Here is a 22,802-nt window from a genome sequence, read left to right as displayed (position 1 = left end):
CCGCCCCGCCTTCTCGGGGGCAGCAGCGGGGCAGGTCCGCGCCGCGTTTTCAGGAGGAGCAGCGGGGAGGCGACAGGCTCCTCTCGAGCCCAGGTGGCGGCTCCCGGGCAGGGGCGGCAGTCCACGCTCCGCTCCCGGAGACCTCGCAGCTTCTTCCCGCCCCCCCCCCCCCCCGCCCGCCAGGTTGTGGGGCGGGGGGCGGCCCCTCCATTTTTCCTCCACGTCATGGGGTGCCGTGTCGCACACATGTCCATGCACACGCATCATATACACACACTCACAGGCGCGCCTCCGGGCAGAGGAGCGCGTCCTGCCCGCAGCGGCCGGCCCGGGACAGCCGCGCTCCGCTTCGGTGAGTGCGCTGCCAGCGGGCACGTCCCGGGACGGCGGCGGCGGGGAGGGGAGCCCGGCTCGGCCCGCGAAGCTGGGCCCTAAGTTTTTTTGCGCGGAGCGGTGCGCTGGGTCCTCAGCAGCTCCCGCCTCCTCCGCAATAGGCGCAAACTTGGAGGTTCGGCTGCGGCGGCGGAGTTTGAGGAGGAGGAGGAGGAGGAGGAGGAAGGGGCTGCAGCTGCGTGGCTCCGCGGGCGCGCAGCGGGGCGGCGGGTGCACGGGGCGGCGCTGCGCGGGGGCGGGAGGGCTGGGCAGGGCGCGGCGCTGGTGGCGGCCGGAGGAGGAGGGTCGGTGACGGCGAGTGCTGCCGGGGAGCTCCGGTAAGAAGGTGCCGTGCATCTTAAAAGTTAATTACGGGGGGGGATTTTACGTCTCGGGAACAGAGAGAGGCAGCGGTTAAGGGGCTGGAGGCGTTTGAAGTCAGGGCACACACCTGCCTGCAGCTCGGCGGGCAGTAGGTGTGCCCAGCTGTTGCAGCCACATAAGCTTTTCTTGAGCAACAGTTATACCAACTTAACGTGTGGTTTGATAACAGGAACCGGGTTTGTTGTGATGTTGGCTGAAGTCTCTTGTGGGTGTTTTTCTTTCTCAGTAAACCGCTAAAAACGTATGTGTTCGTCTGTAGCTGTGTTTAATTTGCCAAGTGCACGTACTCATTTCTTTAGTATGGAAAGAGGGCCTTTTTCCTTGTGAGGAAACAAGAAGTAACAGAACAGCAAGGACCTGTCAGAAAAAAATGGTTTTTTTCCTCGAGGAGAGACAGTAGCAGCTTCTCTCTCATTACAGGGTGAACAGACTTACTAATACCAGAGTAAAGCTTAAGGGGAACTTCCCTTGAGGTGAACTTTTCTGCTGTGTCCCACCTGAGGATCTGCTCCACTGAACATCTTCTGACTTGTTCCAAAGATCTAGTTCATAAACCAGCCTGTTTCATTTTGAGTTAGGCAAATTTCCTTAATGGTAACTTTTTAAAATAAACAAACTTCCTTAATAATAATCTTTTTGCATTTGATAGCCTGGGAGAGAAACAGCTGAGGGGTAGATATGGTAGATAAACTTGCAACGGGAGTGGAGGCGATGAACAGGAAAGAGCTGCTTGCTCTCTTTCAGACCAAGAACTACAGCAGTCAAGTGACTCTGAAAAGGAAAATATTGAGAACAAGTGAGAGTAAGTGGGTTTTTACACAATACTCAGCTCAGCTGCAGAGTATTTTGTCCGTGTTCCACCCCCCTCCCTTGCCCTCTCTCCTCAAGTCTACTGGATGTCAGAAAACTTATGTGGGTTCAAAAGCCACTGGATGGAGGAAATTGAAATTTCATGAGAAGCAGAAAGTTGTAACCCCTGGCTTTGGAAACTGCTAAGTTGCAAGGGAACAGAAACTGAAAAAGCATGTGGAGAAGACGTTGGAGAGTACTTATTCTCCTGCTCTTTCTCCTCTTTCCAATCATCCAGGTACTCTGAGACAACATGCTGGGCTGGATGGGCCCTATGGATGTGATGTGGCTGTTCTTCCATATGTACTGCTTTTCTGAGATGGTCATAGAGAGGGAAGTGAAATGCTACTTTATTTGTGCACCTGTGGTTTTTTTGGTCTTATGTATCTGATACTGATGGGGTTTGGTCCAGTTCTTGTGTATTTTTCTGTACACTGCCCAGCTGTAAAGGCATTTAAAGATCACTAACAACCCCGGCTAATGCTTTTTGACACGATTTATATAAATGAACAATTCTTAAGGACTACAACTTTTTGAAAAGCAGCAATGGTGATAAGGGATACATTCAGGTTTGAATTGCTTGTGTTGGCACAGCCCTTGTGCTGGGATCACAGCAGAGATGCAGGAAAGGGGACCAGACACTGAAAATCGCTTGTGTACCAAGATCTATAGATTTTGTGGATGATAAGCTGTACTGTGTATGCTATTTTCTGGCCTAATATGTGCAAATTATTCTAGTCAGTCAACAGGCTGTCTGTGATCATCTTACAAATGCCTTCATGGCTGAGATCTCTGAAATTCTTTAGAAGTAGTCCAGGTGAGCTGGAAAGAATTAACCAAAGGTAAAATTAAAAAAGCACAAAGGGTCAAAGCTGTGTGCTATCATTAGATATAAAGAAACCAGTGAGTGCTGATGTATAGGATTCAGGGAAGCCTGGAAAATGTTGAAATGTTGGTTGAGAACAAACCAGTAAGTCCAAAGACTTGATCATGCAGATCTTGCCAGTCTGGCAGCTACTTAGCCTGGCCAGATACGGCTGAGGGCCTTGGCAGGTGTCCACAATGTGCAGTGTGATTTCAAGAAGCTTTACGTCCACTAGCAGGACAGAAACGCAGCGTTTTCAGACTTCAGCAGAAAGATTTCAGGAAGGGCAATGCAGGGATTTTGGAAACGCATTAGCTGTTGGTTAGAGGAAGGAGCAGAGCACTGGAGAGGTGCTGATGTACCCGCTCGGCCGTTAGTCTTGGTGGTTACTGTGTACCGACACGACAAATTGACTTCAGGTAGGAAGTGGGTAAGGAGTGTGGGCTGTCCTGTTGTGTGCTGATGCAGCGAGTTTGGTCTCACTAACAGATGATGCTTAAGAGGACTCTAGCAGGAGCTCACGGCATTTGTGTAGCTGTTACAGCTGCAGAAAGGGCATCAGGAGTCAGACAGTGACTCCAGTTTTGAGGTCTTCCAGGAAATATTGATAAAGGAACTAAGAGACGCAGCAGATGAGTCACAAAAGGCTCATTTCTGCAACATAAACTGCAGGATGCCAAATCCAGCAACAGAGATAAGTTTTGCGTAACTCTGCCAACAAGTCAAGCCTCATCAGACCTCTTGCTGAAAAACTTAAGGAAGCTTCACCAGGATTTGCAACGTGACCAAGTGTGACACACAGGTCCCTCTGCTTTGAGTACAAGAGGGACAACTGTGAATAATGAGGAGTTCTCTAATCGCATGACACCCAGACAGACGCGTTATTAAGCAGATGACAGGGTACATACAAGCCCATCAGAGACCAACACGTCCTCGTGCTCTGTCGTATTGTCTAACTACGATGTGGCTTACATGGTGCATCAGGAAGCTAGTCACTGGCCTGGGCAGGATTCCTTGGTGCTAATCAAAGACTTTTTTTTTTTTTTTTTGATTGATGTTGTGGAGTGCAGTTGGTCTGTGTGCGTTTTTGTGGTACATAGTGCTGGGAGCTTTTGTCTTACAGGAAATTCCCACAATCACTATATTTCTATGTTCTTAATTTTTTTATCAATTAATAACATTTTATACCATTGCCTGCTGTACCCCCCCATTACACTGAAAAGGGGTAAAGTTGACCAAGCTACTGTCATGCCAAGTTGCATCTTATGCATATAGGGAGTGCCAAATATTAAGTGAGGAATTCAGAAACTGTTTTCACTGTATGAATTTGCCATGCTGGGCCCCTCCAGCTAAGGCAGAACTACCGGATCCTGTAAATCTGCACCACCCAGACCTCTCTTTTGAGCTTATGAAATTCAGCCTGCTCCAGCCAGACTGAAGAACAGTGCAAATAATAAGCTCCGTAGTACAGAGGTGTGTGGTTTATAAATCCATATGAGCTCTAAGGCTAATGATGAAGAGGAGGCTGTTGTGCACAATTCTTTAGCCAAAATGTGGATGGAGAGGAGGTGAATGCTACATATGCCTTGGGAGTACTGCTGCTGTGTTTTCCTTGAGAGAAAATACCATGGTATTTGTTTGCAGTAGGTGCAAATGTTTCTTTGTAACCATTGCACACACAAAGCTTAGGCATAATAGCACAAAAATGTATTTCTTGCCATATAAGAGACATTGTATACCATATGAGGTACTTATGTATAGGTGAACTTGCAATGCAAATCATTGTGTCTAAAGGGAGTTTCAGAAAGTACCATCAGGACTGTGGGGGTCATACCAGTAGACCAAATATCTAGCTTTGGCTGAGTGGCAGAGCTATTTTATCTGTGGAGGGAGCAAGGCATCTGAGACCTGAAGTCTCAGTACCTGAAGTACTGTGCAAGTCTTGAACTTGCTGAGGCTTCTGACAGAGATTCGTCACAGCTGGGTGCTTTTCTGCCTCTCCCCAAGTTCTCCTCACCCTGCCGTAGAAGGAAATTAGGTTGCTTTGATGTGATCTGTTCTTTTTTATGGTGGTTTTTCCCCCATCTTCTTGAGGCTTAGAAATGCTATGCGAGTAAACAAAAATATATGCTTATTATAGAGATAATGGCTCTCACAGCTTATCACACAAAGCCTCCATACTCACTATTTTTCAGCTAACATTTTATGCTTTTTCTTTCGTAATCTGTGCAAGCAATAATGTCGTCCCTGCTACTTCTGTACATCCGACTTCATACGCGCTTGAAACACCGATAAAGCTGAAGGCTGCAGGCACCAGCAGGATGGAGCAGACACCAGGACTTTGTTCAACCACTGAGCCAGCTATGCCCATGTTGATCTTCTGGGACAGAGCATCCTAAAAGAGCTCCACAAGGGGAGGAGACCACAGCAAAGTCCAGGAGGTAAGTCTGCAGCTCTCCTTGAAATGATCTTGCTGATGTGACAAGCTGTGACTTTGGCAGTGAAGACTTTGACGTGGGAGGAATTGACTTGAAGGGGATGATTTACAGTGGGGGCTTGCGGACGACAAGAGTCTGCAGGCAGCTTGGTGGAGAGGTGAAGGAAATGGAGAAATATTTTGAGCTGTTAATGTGAGCTTTTCTGCAGCGCGGTGCAGTTTCTCCTGCCTCCCTGTCTAACAGGAAACTTCCACCCTCTTTTACAGCGCTACTCCTTGCCAATGTACACAAGTTCTGGCCCTTTGGGCCCGATTTTTGTGTTATGTGGTAGTTTGGGGGTAAAAGTTAACCCTCTCTCCACCATAGTAGTAGTATTACTTTAAACTCTCATATGAGAGTTCTTAAATTCTAGATTGTCCCAAATTAGAAGTAAGTACAGTCTATTTAGCTGAGTTTGTGGTGTTTAAAATTTTTTTTTTTTTTATCTTGACTCCTGCCTTTATAGTGCATTAAGTCCTTGGCAAACATGTATACTCACATCTCTTAAAGTCAGAGAATTTAAATACTCAACATATAAGCAATCAGGCTTGAGAATTTCCATGGCCAACTATCCCTGGGCTTTCTAAACACTTCCTTGCTTTAACAGGGCTGCAAATCCTCTGGCTGGCAGGACAGACTATTTTGGAATGTACCAAGGGATTTGCTGAGAGTTTTTTCTTTTCAGACCTCCACCAGAACAGCTTCCATGAAAAGTTATTGTAAAGCAGTTCAGATTAGTTGGGGATGCAGAGGAGCCAGGTTCACTTCTCTCTTGTGCTGCTGTCTTCTTGCATGACCCTGCAGAAGTCACTTGCATCTTTTCCTGGCCAGAGAGCAGAGACCTCAGCGTATCTCTGGGAGATGTATGTGCAGGAAATAATGTTGGATATTTTACTGCAATTACAGGGATCGCCAGTGTACTGGAAGCACCTAGAAAAGAGCATCCAGCCTTTTCTAAAGAACAGATACAGAGTTGGGACTGAGTGGCAGACAGACAAGCAAAGCAGGCGACTGTCAGCGCAGCAGGTTCTGTTAGGACACACAGATCTATGTGTGTATCCTGTGCAACACAGATCCCTCATGTTTAGCACTGGGGACAAAATCATATGTGATACTCATAATTGCCAAATCTTTGCTGAACCCATGTTTACTATGTATGTGGTGAGAAGCTGTCTTTCAGAAGCATAAAAGAGGCTGTGGTAAATTGTAGATTTTTGTTTTTGTTTTTCCTTGGGGCACTGTGTTGTTTTAAGTCTTCAAGGTCTTAAAATTGGCAGGCTTAGCATTTAATTAGGTTTGGGTCTAAAAGGAATGGCTTGCTTTTCCACATCTTGCAATCGGAGGTCCATAAGGCAGCATGTAAGTAATTGCAGTTATTTAGCTCTTTAGTTGTCCATCATGTAGAGGAAATCTAAGCATTACAACAGGCAGGCCAAAGCCAAGGGGTGAGCCATGTGGAACGACACTGGTAGTGGGTGCTGCTATGTTACAGGGGCATAAGCTGAGGCTCCAGTGCAGGGAAAGTGGGTGGAAAACCAGACAAACTCGATAGAATCAACTGATCTAGATTTAATGCCAATAAAAAGTACTCCTACAGAAGCTCCATGATCTCTATCAATAGATAATTTTGCGATGGAAATAACCAGCTAGCAGCAGTAAACACTAGTTAAATTAACTTTACCAGCTAGCAACATTGAATAATCAAGTAGAGTTAAAAGTGTAATTTAGACAGTTTACTAAAAAAATAAAATAATAAATTGCTCAGCAAAGCACATCATTACTTTTTTCCTTCCCCAGCTTCCCAGGAACATCGTTCCCTCTACCTTCCCCACAGACCCATCCAGTGACTTGATTTGTATATAGTAGAGGGAACACCAGAAGGAACCAACTGTGTCTTTCTGCGGAGTTGGTCATCTAAACAACGCGACCAAGTTTGCATTGCTGTGTGAGAGGTGTGTATTAGGCAAATAGAGATATTTTATCAGGGAGAACTTCTCCCAAAGTGGTTTTGCCTGGAGGACAGGGAATTGTTCCCATAGTTCCTGTTATTATATGGTAATGGTGTTGGTTGCTGAAATACACTGTGACCTGGTTTCCAAGGAAAGGTGTAGACACTGGTTTTGCCTCAGATGCCTTTGAGGGACGGGGGAGTGGCATGTCAGAGAAAGCACCTATTTTGCTGCAGTTTCATTTTTTTTTGTTGTTGTTGTTGATGCTGCCTACATAAAAGCAGTTACCCTCATTGATCCCTTTCTCCATTCTCCTCTTTCATCATTTCCCAACCTGTTCTGCTGCTTCTTTTCTTCTCAGCACCCATTCCCTCCCTTTTATTTTTTTTTTTTTAGCCTAAGTGATAAGCGAGGAGCCTGGTTCATGCTGTGCATCAGCAGAAGGGCTTCTGCATGGGAGAGAGAACAGCATGATGGGGTAGGAGCGCTCCTGCTCCCCTGCATCCACTCTCTCTGTTTCCTCTCCTTCCATAGACTTGCATTCAGACTTGACTTTTTCACCTAACTCTTGCTCTGTGGCAACCACAAAAGCAGGTTGCCCCACAACAGCATTTGTAGCAAGTACTGTGTATTTCACATTCACCGAGGAGAGAGCACTGCCTACTCACAGCCTGAATTTACCAAGAATCCCTATTCTGGTAGCAGCAAACACGTCTTGCCACTCCACGCTCTGGGTTAACTACTCCCAAACTGATATGACAACAGATAAAGAGGTGGTTCCCACCAGCTGGCTGTCTAGCATGACACCAAAACTCATTTGTGGCATCTGTAGCCAACTGTAGAGAGTCACAGACCTCTTTGATGGGTAACGCTACAGTAGAAAAGAAGTAGTATAAATTCAGTATGGCTACACATTAAGGGAGATCATGGCTTTTGTTTTTCTGTAGCTCAGTGTAGTTGGTGGTTGAGCTTGGACTTTTGCTTACCTCCTGAACAGGTCCTTCAGGAAGGACTGGCAGAGGGCAGAGCAGGAGGGCCAGTGGACATTGGCTGATACATACCTTGCGTTCCTCAGGAAAGCTGTGATGGCGTTGGTTGTTGCAGACAGGCAGGTAACAAGGTTTTTCAAGTAGTCCTGCCTGTATGTCCTGCTGCTGAACCTATTGCTTTCAGCACTGTCTGAAGCACCTTTCCCTCTCCATGGGGCCAGCCTGCTCTGAGCAGAGATCCCTCCAGCCTCACTGAACAAACCCCAGCCTTCAAAGCAGGATATTCATCCTTCTGCCTGTGGAGAGGCTTCTGGTGCATCTTGGTCCCACCAGGCTCTGGGCTTCCTGTGATGGATCCAGGCAGTTCATGACAGCTCCACCCTGCAGGCAGCATCCAGGGAGCTTGTGAGTACTGTAGATCCACCTGGCAGCTTCTACCTTTAATCACTGAAGTGATTGCATTTATTGGAGCACAAGCTATATCAGAACAGACACAACGAGGAAAGGGAATGCAGTGCTAGGGAGTTGCACAATTCCTTGTAGTCTCAAACAAAGTGTTTGACACGCTGTTAATAAATCCATGTGATCTGTATGCAGACAAACTGGGAGCACTTCTGCAGTGCATAGAAGAGGTTGAAAGAAGACCACAGATTTTGGTGAGGCCAATGACACATTTGCCCTTTTTGGATTGGTTAAAGCAAACTCTTAACTGGGTTCTTTTCCGTTACAAATGGTGTCTGTCAAAAGTAGCTTGTCTGAACCTTCACTGTTTTTCATGGTTGAGTTTGCCCCACGGGAGTTTTTGCTAGGTGGGGAGAAGGAGAGAGAAGTAGGTGTTAAAATGTAAATACACACAGGTCTTTGACTTCTGAGTTAAAGACAAATTACCTTGAATAATGCAGCTGTTACTTTAAAGGAACAGTTTTTTGGAAACTGCTTTATTTTCAAGAAGGCTGTTTCCAATAGCCATAGATGAGTCATTTGCAAAATAGGAACAGAGGCTTCTGGAGGGGCTGGGGCTGCTTTGTCGGTCCCAGGCGGGGTCCGCTACCTTTTTTACCACAGTCAGTTTTCATATTTTCTGATTTGTACTGCTGATACAGGGATGCAAGAGGTGGTTGACATTGTGGACTGCAGGTGAGACTTGCCATGCAGAGCAAGAGGAATGTGAGAGTTGGTCATTTGTTCCTGCTCAGGGTGAAGGGAGCTGCAGACTCCTCCTGTGCTTTAATGACATTGGCATCCCTGAGTTGCACAGACTGGGAGTTGCTGTTACTCCGGGTACATGGGGTTTATGGAAACAGCAGTAATAACAGTTTGAAGAGCAGCAGTAAAGTCCTGGGCTCTCTAAGGAATCAGTGCTCTCCATATGTAAATCATTAGGGTCTTAGTAAAGTGGAAATGCCTTCAGAGAGGCAGCATGTGCCCAAAGCCTGCCAGTTTCTCGGCGCTGCTGAAGGGAACCTGTGTGTTTCTGAGTTGCTCGAATCCCTCCTTAACTCTCTATAGAGGGATGGCCTCAAAGAGGGCTGAAAGCTGCTGTGACCCTGGTGGCTACAAGCTGTTGGAGGTCAGCCAGAGTGGAAGCTGGGTTCTCCAGGCGAGCTCAGGGTTGTGCTGACCAGAGCAGCTTCCAGGCCGGTGTTTCTCCACTGCTCCTGTGTGCCGCTCTGGGGCAGAGGAGTTGCGGGGGTGTTATGGGCAGAGGATCAGAGCTGATTGCAATGCTGCTATCCCCAGAACGCTTCACACCAGAGGTGCACCAAGGCTGCACCATTGCGAGCAGAGCTGGCAGAGCTCGTGGTGCTGGTGCAAAAGCTGGGCTCTTGTCCTTGCTCCTGTTTGTTGGGGCAGTGACTTTCCTAGGCATGCCTCATCCAGCCTGTCTCACAGCCCACGCTCTGGGACAAACTGATGGTCCTTTGCACTTCCTTGTATCTTTCCACCAGCTGTGGAGGGACCTCAGATGCTTAGTTTGACAAACATTGGGCAAGGTGGGTCTCACATGTGTGGTATTGCAACCAGGATACAGAACAGGTTCTCTGCTGGTTTTCTTCAAGGCCAGATCCAGAAGCACTGTGGGTAAATTAACCACTTTGAGTTCTGCTCCCTGGCATAAAATATTCCTAGATGTTGTGGTTCAACCTCAAGCAGTCCAGTGGAAATGTCCCTGCCCATGGCAGTGGGGATGGACTAGATGACCTTTAAAGGTCCCTTCCAACCCAAGCCAATTTATGATTCTATGAAATTTTGCACAGTGGCGTGGTTATATGGTTTCTAAGTATAGGTGGTGTTTTAAACTTGCTTTTGCTCTGAAGGAATGGATGTACACCTTGCAAAAATGTTATTCCCAATAAATAAATTTGCATGCTCACAGGAGGCTCTTCAAAGTAGAAGTATGGACCACCACATTTCATTACTGCACAGACTCAGCTGGTTAGTATCTGACTGCTCAGTTCCTCTTCCAACACACAACAGCAGCAGCTCCTGTTTTGCTTCCAAGGGCTGTGGGCTTACAAGGAGGTGAGCACAACTTCTCCCCACTCCTCTGTGTATGTGTGGTCTGCTTTCCTCCAGGGAAGAGATGCTGAGCCGGTAGGAGGTTTCCTATGCTACCCCAGATACGCAGTTCACTAGCTGAACTGTGACGATTTTTTGTCTGCATAGCACTGAGAAGATGCAACAGTTGAAAAGGTCTGCTTTTGCAGTGATTTGGTAAATACAGTGAAACTTCGGGTAGGTACATGCAAAGCTAATTTAAATCTGGATTACACTGATTGGTGGTGTTTCCACAGCTTGTTCAATGTTATGGAACTATAAATAATACAAATTAAATAGTATACGAGCGTTACAAGCACCACACGCAGTGACCTTGCTACCTCGGTGCTAGTGCACAGTGGCTTTAGCCAGTGTGCTTAGATCCAAATGCAACAAAAGTTACACAGTATTCCAGTGACACTGCAGAAGAGATTTTTAGGCAGGCAGATCATCATGCTCTCTTAGGCTCTGCCTTGGAGGCCAGGATTACCACTGCTACTTTTTACTAATTTTTATAGAAGAGAACATTTTTTTTATTATGAGAAATGCAAATGAAGAAGCAAACATTGCTCTAATCCAGCTTAATTTTGATGAAACAAAAAGCTAAACAGCAAAACAAGCCCAAATCTGGATTGTTGCCATCTCAGATACTTTGTTTCTGTGCAAAATTGGATTTCTTTTAGAACTTTTTTCCGGTTCAGTTTAAATAAAAAATCCTAAAATAGGAAATGTTTCTTTTGAGTTTGAAAGAAATATATTGACTTGAGGCAATGCGTGTGTTTTTTAGGTGTGCCAGTGAAATGCAAAAGCACCTGGTTGTTCACATGGCTCACACAGCAGGATGTTTCTAACCAGATTTCACCTGACCCTTGCTTAACCCTTCTTGTGGTTTAACCCCAGCTGGCAACTAAGCACCACACAGATGCTCACTCACCCCCTTCCTCCCCCCCGTGAGTGAGAAAACTCATGGGTTGAGGTAAAGAGAGTTTAATAGTTAAAGCAAAAGCCACGCGCACAAGCAAAGCAAGACAAGGAATTCATTCCCCACTCCCCAGGAAAGTAGGGCTCCATCATGCATAATGGTTACTTGGGAAGACAAACACCATCACTCTGTATGTCCCCCTCTTCTTCTTCTTCCCCCAGCTGTATATGCTGAGCAGCAAAAGGCCTTGTCCCTGCCTGTGGCAGGGGGTTTGGAACTAGATGATCTCTGAGGTCCCTTCCCACCCAATGGATTCCATGGTTCTATGATTCTATGACTTTGTGTAAGCACTGCTCAGCAATAATGAAAACATCCCTGTATTATCATTTGTGTTTTCAGCACAAATTGAAAACAGCCCCATACTAGCTACTGTGAAGAAAATTAACTCTATCCCAGCTGAAACCAGGACACTCTTATCAGGGACGGCCTTTTATATTTCAAAATTGCAGAAGGCACACTAGAGCCTTGCTGTCAATCAGAAGAGTTGTAATTAATGCCTGTGGTTCATGGGTGGAAGCTTTTAGCTGGACCGTTCCCAGGCCACCATGCTGCACTCACACCAGAAGCCTGAGCACCTGGGAAGTGGATTTCCTCCTCTTCACCTGTTTTCATTTTGTGATTGAATCATGAGCGGTGTGCATGGCTTTAGGAATAAAGAAACCTTCAACACAGCATTGAGGACATGATCTTTGAGAGGCTAAGAGCTGTAGTCGATGCTTGGGGGATGCTTTGCCTTCGTCTATCTTCTTGGAATGTGAGCAGCAGTTGTGAAGGGAGAGCCACTTCCCAGATTTTTGTATGGGTTTTTTCTGGTTTTGCATTATGGTGCTATTGACAAGGGAAATGCAGATTTCTCCAATGGAAATCTTCTGATGATTTGTCATGGATTAAACTTTGATGTAGCAAATTCATAATGGGTCTGTTAATCAGACTGATACAAATCTGGGTGTTTGTTCCTGGCTAGCATGGAGAGGGTAAAAGTGTGGTGCAGAGAGAGGAGAAGAGGATTTCCCTGGGAGCCAGCATTCATGAAAGGGCTCTGTAATTCTGGGAGGATCTGGACAGAAGTCCTACGCCCAGTGAAGACCCAGGGCTCCTGTCCTCCTTGAGTACTTGGCTGTGCAAACTCACCCCTGTTCCTGTTTGCAGGAGTCGGGGTGACTCCTGGAATGATGAGATGGGGAAGGGCAGGCATGGGAGAACGTCACCGGCTGTGCTCTCACGCTGAATCCTCTCCCGTCCCCCTCTCAGCATGCAAGAGCAGAGTCCTGGAGCCCGGGTTGCACCAGGGTCAGTGTGGGAAGGAGAGGGGGAGGGCTGGGATGCTGCGGGTGTTGCTTCCTTCTGATAGAGAGGCATGCGGTCAGATGTATGTGTGACACGCTCGTCTTTGCTTGTGACAGATCTGGACTAGCCATGCCCCAAAGGCATGCTTAGGGAAGCCCACAAGGTAAGTGCCTGGTGGTGTGTAGAAGTGTTGTCAGGGAGCTAGAATTAGAATTGTTCTAATACTTCCCACCCCCTGAAAGAATCCTAAAAGCAGGCTTTAATTTACCTTTAATTAGCCTTTCATTTGGTTTCACCTTGCCAGCATTTAACATTTCAAGCAATTACAGTCTCTAAGTAGAAATTCAACATTTCTGTGTTGTTGTAGTAATATATATTGTAAAAGCCAAGAGAGATAGCCACCAGTTCAGTTTGCTTCACTGGTGCACTTTACTGTGACCTCCGTGACAGTGTTCCACTATGAGCTTGGGTGACTTACACAAGCAAGTTGCCTATGGATGGTGTACAGGTACAAACACTGCTTTTCATGGTTGTGATGTGCCCAGTGTAGCAGTTTACACCCTTTTGAGTACTCGGCAGCTTCACGAGCCGTTAATCTGCGTTTACAGATTGCTGGAACAAGATTCAGTAGTTTACAAGCAGGAGTGACAATTTTTCTCAGGAAGGTAAACTTCTGCATGTCCGGCTGATAGCAGCTGGAACTGACTATTGAGGCAACAGGTCTTTACAGGTGCTCCCCTGTGATCAGACCACACTTCACTTCTCCAAACCTTTGCTGTGTTACCCATAATACATATATGAATATCGATAGACAAATATGTGTTATTCCCTCTGTTCTTATTTCCATGTTCTCTGTGTCTTCCCCGGTTGCTGCGAGTCAATAGAAACCAAGGTCTAATTCTAGTGTATGTCCTTGTATGCATTTTCTATCGTGCTTTTGCCTTCAGCTTGGCCTTCCTTCCCAGTGCTTCCTTTAACTGGCCATAGCTCTGTTCATAACTTTCAACACTTTCAGTACACAAGGGATAAAGCTTATCCTCTGGTTTTATGGGTTTTATGACTGTTGTGTGAGCCCCAGGAGAGCTGCAGAATTCTTCTGCAGCCTCCCAAAAGATGAGACGTGCGCACTGGGTTGAAGCACGGAGGAAGGAGGGGAGCTCCACTGCCCACTTGAAGAGTGCCGCGTATTTTCTGGTCTTTCTGGAAGTCCTTAGGCAGACACAGACAGCTGAGCCCGGCTGGAGAGCACCTTGGAAGTGAGGACTGAGAGTTTCAATTTGAGAGCAGCATGGCTCAGTCTTTGCCCCATCCTCTCGGGAGGGTTTATTCTGCTGACTAAGGCCAACACAGCATTCAGTGAGCGAAGTACTTGATCTGCAGCTGATCCTTTTTAGGACGGTGTGAAATTCTCCTGCTACCTTGTTCCTCCTTTTGTGTCATTGCACAGCTTGCGTAGTTGCAGAAAGCAAATTATTTTAAGTGTTTGAATGTGTAAAGCTGCCCAAAACAGCTTCTTTCAGGGAGAAAAATACAAAAAAAAGGCAGTGAAATACACCACCAGAAAACCCGACTGTTTTCTAGGTGGCATACAAATATCATGGATCTAAGTAGCAATCCCTCTTCTGATCCAGCAGTAGATAAAAGCAGATTCAGAGAACAGAGCAATGGTCTCAAGAAATGTTTTTATTGGTAAAGACTTCCTGTCAGAAGTCTTGGCAGCTGGTAATTGTCTGATGTCATGGTTCTAGGGAATTTAGCTTTCTGTCCATATTTATGTACTGGCGAAGGTAACTCTGGAAAGTCTCAATAGCCAGCTGATTGCTTATTTCCTTCTTGAATCCTGCTGAGGTCATGTCCTTTAAGATAACTTATGACAGGCTATAATTATGTGTTGTGTAAGAACACATGTTACACAACACAAATGTGTTTCCCTTGTATTTGTTGCGTATCTGTTTTCTTTGAACATCCCTTGCTTCACAGATGCAAAGAATAAATAAAAACACCCATTTACCTTCTCTAAATCATTCAGTGCTTTGCATCCCAGCCAGTAAGTGCCCTGACCAGGTTAGATGTTGTATATGTGTGTATATAGACCAGGTGTGCAATATGTGTTGGTTGCAAGATGAGATCAGTCTCCATTCATTTCCTCAGGAGTCTTCTCACATGTGGAAGACAAAGTGCAAGCATTTTACAAAACGAGGCAAGATGCCAGTTCCAAGCTCCCTTCCTAGTATAAAATCTTTGTGCAAAAGATGGAATGTTGGTCCTGCATATGGTATGGTAGCACCTGAGAAAAAAATACTTGTGAGCAAGATAACCGGAGGTAGCATCTGGTCAGTGCTACCCCAGATAGGTGCTTCAGGTAGCTCTAGGTGCCTTTTCTTATCTGCCATGTGTCATCCGTTCTCTCCTCCTGTACACTGTGTGTACAGTACACTGCTGTGTCTGAGTGGGGCTTTGAGTGCTGCATGTGGTAAGAAATAGTAGTTTTGCACTGAATCAAAACCTGATGAGATTTGTGGTGGCCCTTCTGTCCCAAGGGATTTCATTCCCTGGTCTTGCACTGTTCCTCAAGAAATCCCGGTCTTTTGCAGAAATGAACTTCATCCTGGTTAGAGGCAAATGATTTATGGGTAAAGAGCAAAGCTGTTACCCTTGTGCTAGTATACCGAGCCTGGCTGTGGAATGCAATGGACATAAGAGAGTATGAATTTAACGTGGTAAAGATGGAACAGGACGGACAGCGCAATGTTGGTAGTGGTGAACTGCACTGCTGGAGAGATGTTAGAGTCCTTAAGAGTGGTTGGGGTCACACATGGCCTGATTCTGTCTGGACCACTGTGGTGATGACGATGTAGTGTGTGTTGTAAAAAAACAAAACAAACCAAACAAGATAACAAAAAACCACCAAAAAAACCCCCAAACAAACAAAAAAAACCCCCACCAAAACCCCAAACCAAAACAAACAAAAAGGGAAACACTCAAAAAATCAACAAACAAACAGATGGGGCTGTGGATGTAATTTCTGGCTCCTGATGCTCTTCATCTGACCAGATGCTGGCCAGAAGCAGGGGGAGACCCTCCATAAACAAGGGATTCGGTGGAGGAGCTGAGATTTCTCACCAGTGCTCCTTAATTCCTTCCTCTACAGGGAATTCGAACCATGTCACCATAGTCTTCTGGATTTCTATGACCTCTTTATATGGCACAATAGTGTCTTGTGATTGGCAGTGCCAAAAACCATAGGAATGTTCAGGGAGCCAAGTGTGGATCCTTTGCTCATCAGCTGCAAAGAAGGAGTCCTCAGTGGTGTCCAGGTGATTTCTTGCACATCCTGCCCTAACTCTGGACTGCACTGGGCTGTAATGGTCTATATTGGTAGTTTCAGGCAAGGAAGTGTGGCATGATGGCTTTTGTGTTGGTTTGCCTAGAAACAGAATGTTTGGCACCATTCTGGAAGGTGGCCAGAGCTACGATAGATAGAGGGGGTTTGGAGCAGTGGAGGATATACTTTTTTTTCCCCTCCTTTTTCTTTGTTCAGGGTCTCTTTTGCCTTTTTCAAGGAGATAGAGAGGAAGGGAAGATTCGCTCCGTGGATGAGGCCATTCCTGTTCAGCTAGGAGAGGTAGGGGTTGTCCTTGGTAGCCAGGGCGACCACTGGGCAGAGGCACAGGGCAGGCTTCACAGAGAGATCGCACCACGCAGGTCTTCTCCCTCCAAAGAAAAAACAGGGGCAGGTTAGCTCTCTTCCCCTCTGCAGGGCTTCTGTCACGTGTCTGGAAACCTGGCTTTGGTTAGCAGTGGCTTTCGAGAGCAACTTTTCTCCAGGAACGTAGGTACAGGAAGGAAGTAGGTGAAGGGGAGACCTGGATTAGACATTGAGCCGGGATTATTTTGGAGAAGTGAAGGAGAGCACTTGCGGGCTAAGGGGGAAGGTGGGGTTTTTGGCTTTGTGGGGAGATAGATCAGTTTTTTTCTCTTTGATAGGGTACCTGGAGGCTGTTTGCAAAACCTGCAGAGAGCTGCTGAGCCCTGGTTTCTACGAAATAGGTACATGTTGGCTTACCCTGCTCTGTTCCCCAGTCTGTACCTGGCACCCCCAGGTGAAACAAGGAGGTGGCGTTTGCTTTTCCTTTCTGTTGCTCCCAGAAGAAAAATATCAAGGAGAAAGATGCACAGGGAAAGGGAATGTCAGGGAGAACAGACTAATGAAGCAGCTCTGCCTTGACAGGCTGTATTTTAACTGAAGCTACAGCTTGCAACAGCTGACATTGGAGGAAATGCTAAAGATTCCTGTTCGTCTTGCAGTAAGTGCTGCATGCACACCTCAGTACTTGATTTTACATGCATACATGGGATCTGCAGACATCTGAGCCATTTCTGGTGGCCACACCATTTTATTTACTCTGAGGCATTCTGGAACAGCTTCTTCAAAAGAAAATATTGGGGGCTGTTCAATTTAGAGACAAAGTAGAGCTTAGTTTAAGCTAGGTAGAGCTAAGTTTAATGCAGCAACTGGATGTGGACTCTGGTCTGATTTTAATTCAGGGATAGCAACAATGCTGCTTGCAGTCAGCTGGTAAAGCAAACCTATATGGAAAGAGGATCACTGTATTTACCTTTTACTGTGGTAATAACTCAGTTGTTGAGTTGCTACACAGGAATGTTATTAAATACCCTGCTGCATAAAAAGAGGCCATGTGTGTGTTTTTGCAGTTGCATCTGAGGTTGTTTCACACAGCAGAGAACAGAATCGATGTGCCATTGCTCACAGCTACCCCTCCTGCCTTCGAACGGTTACATTATATACTCATTCCAGTGGATGGAAGTGCTGTGTCTTCATCTGTCTCTTTCTTTAGGGCAGGTTAGCAGTATTTTCCAGAAGAAATCTGGACACAGGGAGGACTTTGTGCTTGTCAGACCCTGTTGGGAGAGGATAGGAAGGAAATTAATTTCCCCTTTGACATCTTCGTGGGCCAGCCCGGGTGTTGGAGACAATGAGGATGCTCTGACTGAATTCTAAAGCCTTCAGTTTAATCCTTTTTTTTTTTTTTTTTTAAATACTAATACCTACCATTAAGCACACATTCCTTGCAGACTTACAAGAGATCCCCTTGCTGCTCCCATTGAATCCTCTGGAGTTACTCAGGAAAATAAACAATCCTTCCTACTCACTTAAGGACAGTCATGTTTCTGCCAATGTAGCTGTACTTCAGTTTGTGACTCATAAGAAATTAAAAAAAGGTTTGGAACATAAACAGTGGGAATCTTGTTCCAACATTCTTATTTAGCTGGAAATCATCTGAAATCTGAGTTGGTTTATTGCCTTCAGTCAGCTAATTCAGGGAAACGAAATCTTTGCCTATTATTGTGGTAAAATCTGTCTCTGAATTAACATGGTGATTAAGAAGAAACTGCAGATTTCCAGTGCCTTGTTCTGCTAAGGTGGTGTTTATGCTGTAGACAGACTGGTCTGCACATGTCTTTGTTAGAAGCTGGAATAGTCTCTGATGGTTTGTTCCTGATTTAAAATACCATCATGTCTCTGTTTTCTTGCAGAATGAAGAGACGCAAGTGTGCCTACAAATGTCCCTCACGAAGGAAGATCCTGATCCTGTGTGTTACAGGGTGGCTGATTGCACTGCTGAAGCTCCTCCATGTCGAAAGACACTTTTTCCCGTCTAAGGGCATTTATTTGGTTGAGCACTTCTTGAGCACTTCTCCTTATGTTAGGAACAGGTATTCCTACCTTAGAAATGAGTTCCAGTATGAAATTAATTGTTCATCCATATATGAGCAAGATCCCCATGAAATTGGCAAGAGCTTAGAGATAAGAAGAAAAGAGATAATTGATTTAGCTGATGAAGATGTCGTAGCAATGACAAGTGATTGCCACATGTATCGTTCACTTAGGAAATACCACCTAAAACCTGTTTCTCCAGAGGAGGAGAGTTTTCCAATTGCCTATTCTTTGGTTGTTCATAAAGATGCAGTGATGGTAGAAAGGCTCATACATTCACTATACAGTCATCAAAATATTTACTGCATCCATTATGACCAAAAAGCACCGAAAAGTTTCAAATCTGCTATGAACAATCTAGCTAAATGTTTCCCCAATGTTTTCATTGCATCAAAATTGGAGACAGTGGACTATGCACATATTTCACGGCTGCAAGCAGATTTCAATTGTTTGTCTGATTTGATGGACTCTTCAGTTCCCTGGACGTATGTTATTAATTTGTGTGGCCAAGATTTCCCTTTGAGGTCAAATTTTGAGTTGGTTGCTGAACTGAAGAAACTTGGTGGAGGAAACATGCTGGAAACTATAAAGCCAAGCAGTAGCAAAAGAGAACGATTTACTTATCATTATGAACTTATGAAAGTGCCTTATGAATACATGCAGATGCCTGTAAAAACCAACATTTCCAAGAATCCTCCACCTCATAATATTGAGGTATTTGTAGGCAGGGCCTATTTTGTTTTAAGCCGAGCATTTATTCAATATACCCTTGAAAGCTCTCTTGCAAAAGATTTTTTTGAGTGGTCAAGGGATACGTACTCTCCGGATGAGCATTTCTGGGCCACTCTTGTACGTGTTCCTGGGGTCCCTGGTGAAATTCCAAGGTTGGCGCAGGACATAACAGACCTACAAAGCAAAACTCGTCTGGTGAAATGGAATTATCTTGAAGACCATTTGTATCCTCCCTGCACTGGTACCCACCTTCGCAGTGTCTGCATCTATGGGGCTGCAGAATTAAGATGGCTTCTGAATTATGGGCACTGGTTTGCCAACAAGTTTGACTCCAAAGTAGACCCTGTCCTGGTAAAATGCTTGGCAGAAAAACTGGCAGAACAACAGAAAGAGTGGGTATATTTGTCCTCTGATAAATACTTTCTGGACCTATATTCTATGAATGCCTCGCTGTAGCAGCGCTGTCATCCCTGCTGTCAGTACTGCATACTGTTCTAGCACAGCACCTGCAGTTCCTCTGCCTTGACGTGCTGCAGGATGTTAGCGAGTGAAACGCTGGTTCTGCACAAAGTTCAGGGCCCTGGAGAGCCAGGTTCCTGGCCATTTATTTATGAAAAGTCCTGCCTCTCTGATTAACAGTTTCATAACTTGCCACAATAATCCTGTAATTGTTCTTCAGGGTGATTCTGAGAGGGTGAGGTTTGCTTTTGGAGGCTCTGGCGCTGTCTGTCCCAATAGAGTATTTCAGAAATGTGTTTTACATCAAGTGTGTTTGTGTCTTTCATAAGAAACTCCAACGCATCTGCCTGCCTGTGCCCTTTTCCTTCGCTTTTGTTTTTCTTAAAGGTATGAAACAAAGACCTCTGTATCTGTTACCTCAGGAAAACTGGAAGTGCCCATCTCATGGACAAAACCAAGAGATCAGCGTGACACCAAATGAGCCGTGTGGCCTCACCTGAAGTCCAAACTTCCCCACTAGACTGTGGGAGCTAACAAAGATCTTTGCAATGTGAATATGACTGGATGATATAAGGGAAAGAAGATCCTTAGATACTGCATTGTCTGTAGCATCGTTCTCTTCTCCCAGCTCATCTGTGCATTTCTTTTCCTTCTGTGAAGCATGTGCTCAGGTGCCGTGCCATGCCTATGAAATCAGTGGTGGTTGACTGAAACAGAATTATCCATTTTTATTCTTCAAAGGCAGTATACGAGCATGCCCTAAGGGCAGTCTCTGCACCCACTTGGAGTGGATATCCATGCCAAAAGAGGTCAATCTTCATTTTTATCTCTGCCCGTAGAAATACTCTCCTGTGAAATCCCAATCCTCTTGAGACAGTATGTCTACACACAGTGCATAACAAGTGTTATTTCTAATTGCAAAACAAGTGAAGTCAAGCGGTAATCATAAGAATAGCCATATTGCAGAAATGAAGACCCTGTGTAGAACTGTCCTTCTGTGCAAGTCTCATGGCCTTGCACTGCCACGATCCCATGCTGAGGGTGCCTGAGCAAGCCCTGGTTGAGTGACTGTTCTCCAACAGCTTCTGCTTCCCATGGCCCTGCCAGGCCTCCTGGTAGCGAAGCAGCCCATGGCCCTGCCAGGCCTCCTGGTAGCGAAGCAGCCCGGGAGCCTCCTCGAAGCTGGGCTCCTCATGGTACAGCATCAAGGAAGTGTTTGTTAGTGCAGGGGTCTCTGCAGAAAGTCTTGCAACTTCGAAATGCCTGCTAGCATTTTGAGGGTTTCTCTGGAATGTTGCTTTGCCACAAGTTCAGTTTCAATGGTTCCAGTGGACCCTGGGGTCTAGCTTGCTCCATGCTGCTGTCCTCTTTCTACCCATCTGGCGCTTATTAAGGGGCCTCTTCCCACAAGTGGCTTTGGGATATCTGGTCTTATCAATCCACAGATTGCTGCAATAACAACCATGTCTTATACCCATGAAAAATCTTTGTTTCTTATTTCAGTTGAAAGAACCAAGTCATTTTTTAGTCTCAGTTTTTGTTTATAAATTTAGTCATGGTCAAGTCATCTGTGGCTTAAGATTAGGTTTGAGAGTCAGCCATTGTGGGCCTTTTTCCCCATTCATGGCACTGATTTCCTATGAGACCTCACACAAGTCATCTGAGTTTTCTGTTTCAGCTATTCCACCTGTAAAAGGGGAACAATGATGTTCTATTATCTTGTGAAGCACTTCGAAACCTATGGGTGTTGTGGGTTTGTTGCACAGTACTAATTGCTTATCAAACTATTTATGGAGTCTGTGGATGCACAGGTCAAGTATTTCTTTGATGTACTGTTTCTGAAATAAATGAGGATTATTTTTAAAGTGTGTGTTGCTTACTTCAGTGACTTGCTATGTCTGCCCAGGGCTGTCCTGACTTGATATGATTTATACACACTTTGTAGAAAATGAAATATTGACAGTATTTGCAGATTCATACATCTGTACTTGTATATAGAGTTCCCATGTGCAGAAAGGAGAATAAAAGAGGATGCTAGGATCCCAGAGGGCCAAGCCACAGCCTTCTGTACACATAAATTGATGTCTAATCATACATTTAAAATTTTTTATTTAGTTAAACTGGCTTTATGTATGTATATACGCATCCCCTTCTGAATTTAATTTGAATGGATTGCTCTACCATAAATTTATAAAAATAATCCACCAGCATATTGAACTTAACTGAAGTAAATAATTTTAATCAGCATGCAACTTCGTACTACTTTAACTGAATTGGGTTGTATGATACCTGTAATTTAACTAGTTTGAAATAAGGCAACTCATGTTTCCTACCTAAAGAAGTGGATGCGGAGGTGGTGCAGCATCACCCATTACAGCAGTATGTTTGCTAGCTGGGGAAGTACAAGTTGTACAGGCATAGTTGCAACTTTAACAAGTGCTGATTTTCTAATGAATTATAGATATTTCTGGTTTTTGAAGGTAACTTTAAAGGCTATTCAAGCTTGTAGAAAGGAAGTTCACAAAAATCATAGGATCACTCAGGCTGGAGGATCATCCAGCCCAGCCTCCCAATCACAAAAGGATCAATACTAAATTTGGGCCAGGTTTCTTGGGCTATGTCCCAGGGAGTCTTGCAGATCTCTAAGGAAGATCCTGCAGTCTTCTGGGCAATATTTTCCAGTGTTCCCAGGAAAAAGAATAGCCAAAATATAAGTTTCTTAACTTTTGAATAATTTTCTCTCTGTTTTTTGACTTTGCATTCAGCAATGTAGATGCCATACTGATGCCTGTGTCATAGTTAAGTGATTAGACTGCAGGGGTGGCTAACAACTTTATTGTTTACCTTTGACTTCATCATCTTTGTTTTTTACACTGCTAGGTCTTTCTTTGCTGAAAATGGACCTGAGGCATGATCCACAAACACCTTTCTCCCTGTGAGAAAAGTGGCTGAACCTAGTTTATGGCAAATATGAAGTTTTATTTGGGCTGGAACTTAGATTGTAGGCAGTTATCTGCCATTCTGCTCTCACAGGCAATTTTTTTTTTTTCCTTAGTAAAGCTCAGACATCTCTTTCCTCTTCCTCTCTTCCCCTTCCTCACTCCTCCTGAAAAACATTCCTCATAAGTTATTTCACAAATTTGAAATGCAAATGCAAAAAGTCCCATGCTGGATTTCTT

At 45.0% G+C, this 22,802-nt stretch overlaps 1 protein-coding gene across 7 annotated transcripts; it reads left to right on the top strand.

The window, feature by feature from the left end:
- The first annotated feature begins 206 nt into the window (after positions 1-206).
- Positions 207-21,488, top strand: GCNT4 (glucosaminyl (N-acetyl) transferase 4). 7 transcript variants are annotated; one of them, XM_075740159.1, is made up of 4 exons: positions 296-352; positions 1,501-1,552; positions 4,704-4,911; positions 18,252-20,747. In XM_075740159.1, the coding sequence occupies exon 4, from the start codon at positions 18,253-18,255 to the stop codon at positions 19,618-19,620; it is 1,368 nt and encodes a 455-aa protein (XP_075596274.1). In that variant the 5' UTR covers positions 296-352; positions 1,501-1,552; positions 4,704-4,911; position 18,252; the 3' UTR covers positions 19,621-20,747. The 7 variants fall into 7 exon arrangements, with proteins under 7 accessions (XP_075596270.1, XP_075596274.1, XP_075596269.1 ...); XM_075740158.1 differs by lacking the exon at positions 296-352 and adding an exon at positions 682-718; XM_075740155.1 differs by lacking the exon at positions 1,501-1,552 and having other exon boundaries at positions 207-352.
- Positions 21,489-22,802: the final 1,314 nt, after the last annotated feature.

This window comes from Balearica regulorum, chromosome Z (genome assembly GCF_011004875.1).
Source record: "Balearica regulorum gibbericeps isolate bBalReg1 chromosome Z, bBalReg1.pri, whole genome shotgun sequence".
Lineage (NCBI taxonomy): Eukaryota > Metazoa > Chordata > Aves > Gruiformes > Gruidae > Balearica > Balearica regulorum.
This window is presented reverse-complemented; position numbering and strand designations above follow the sequence as displayed.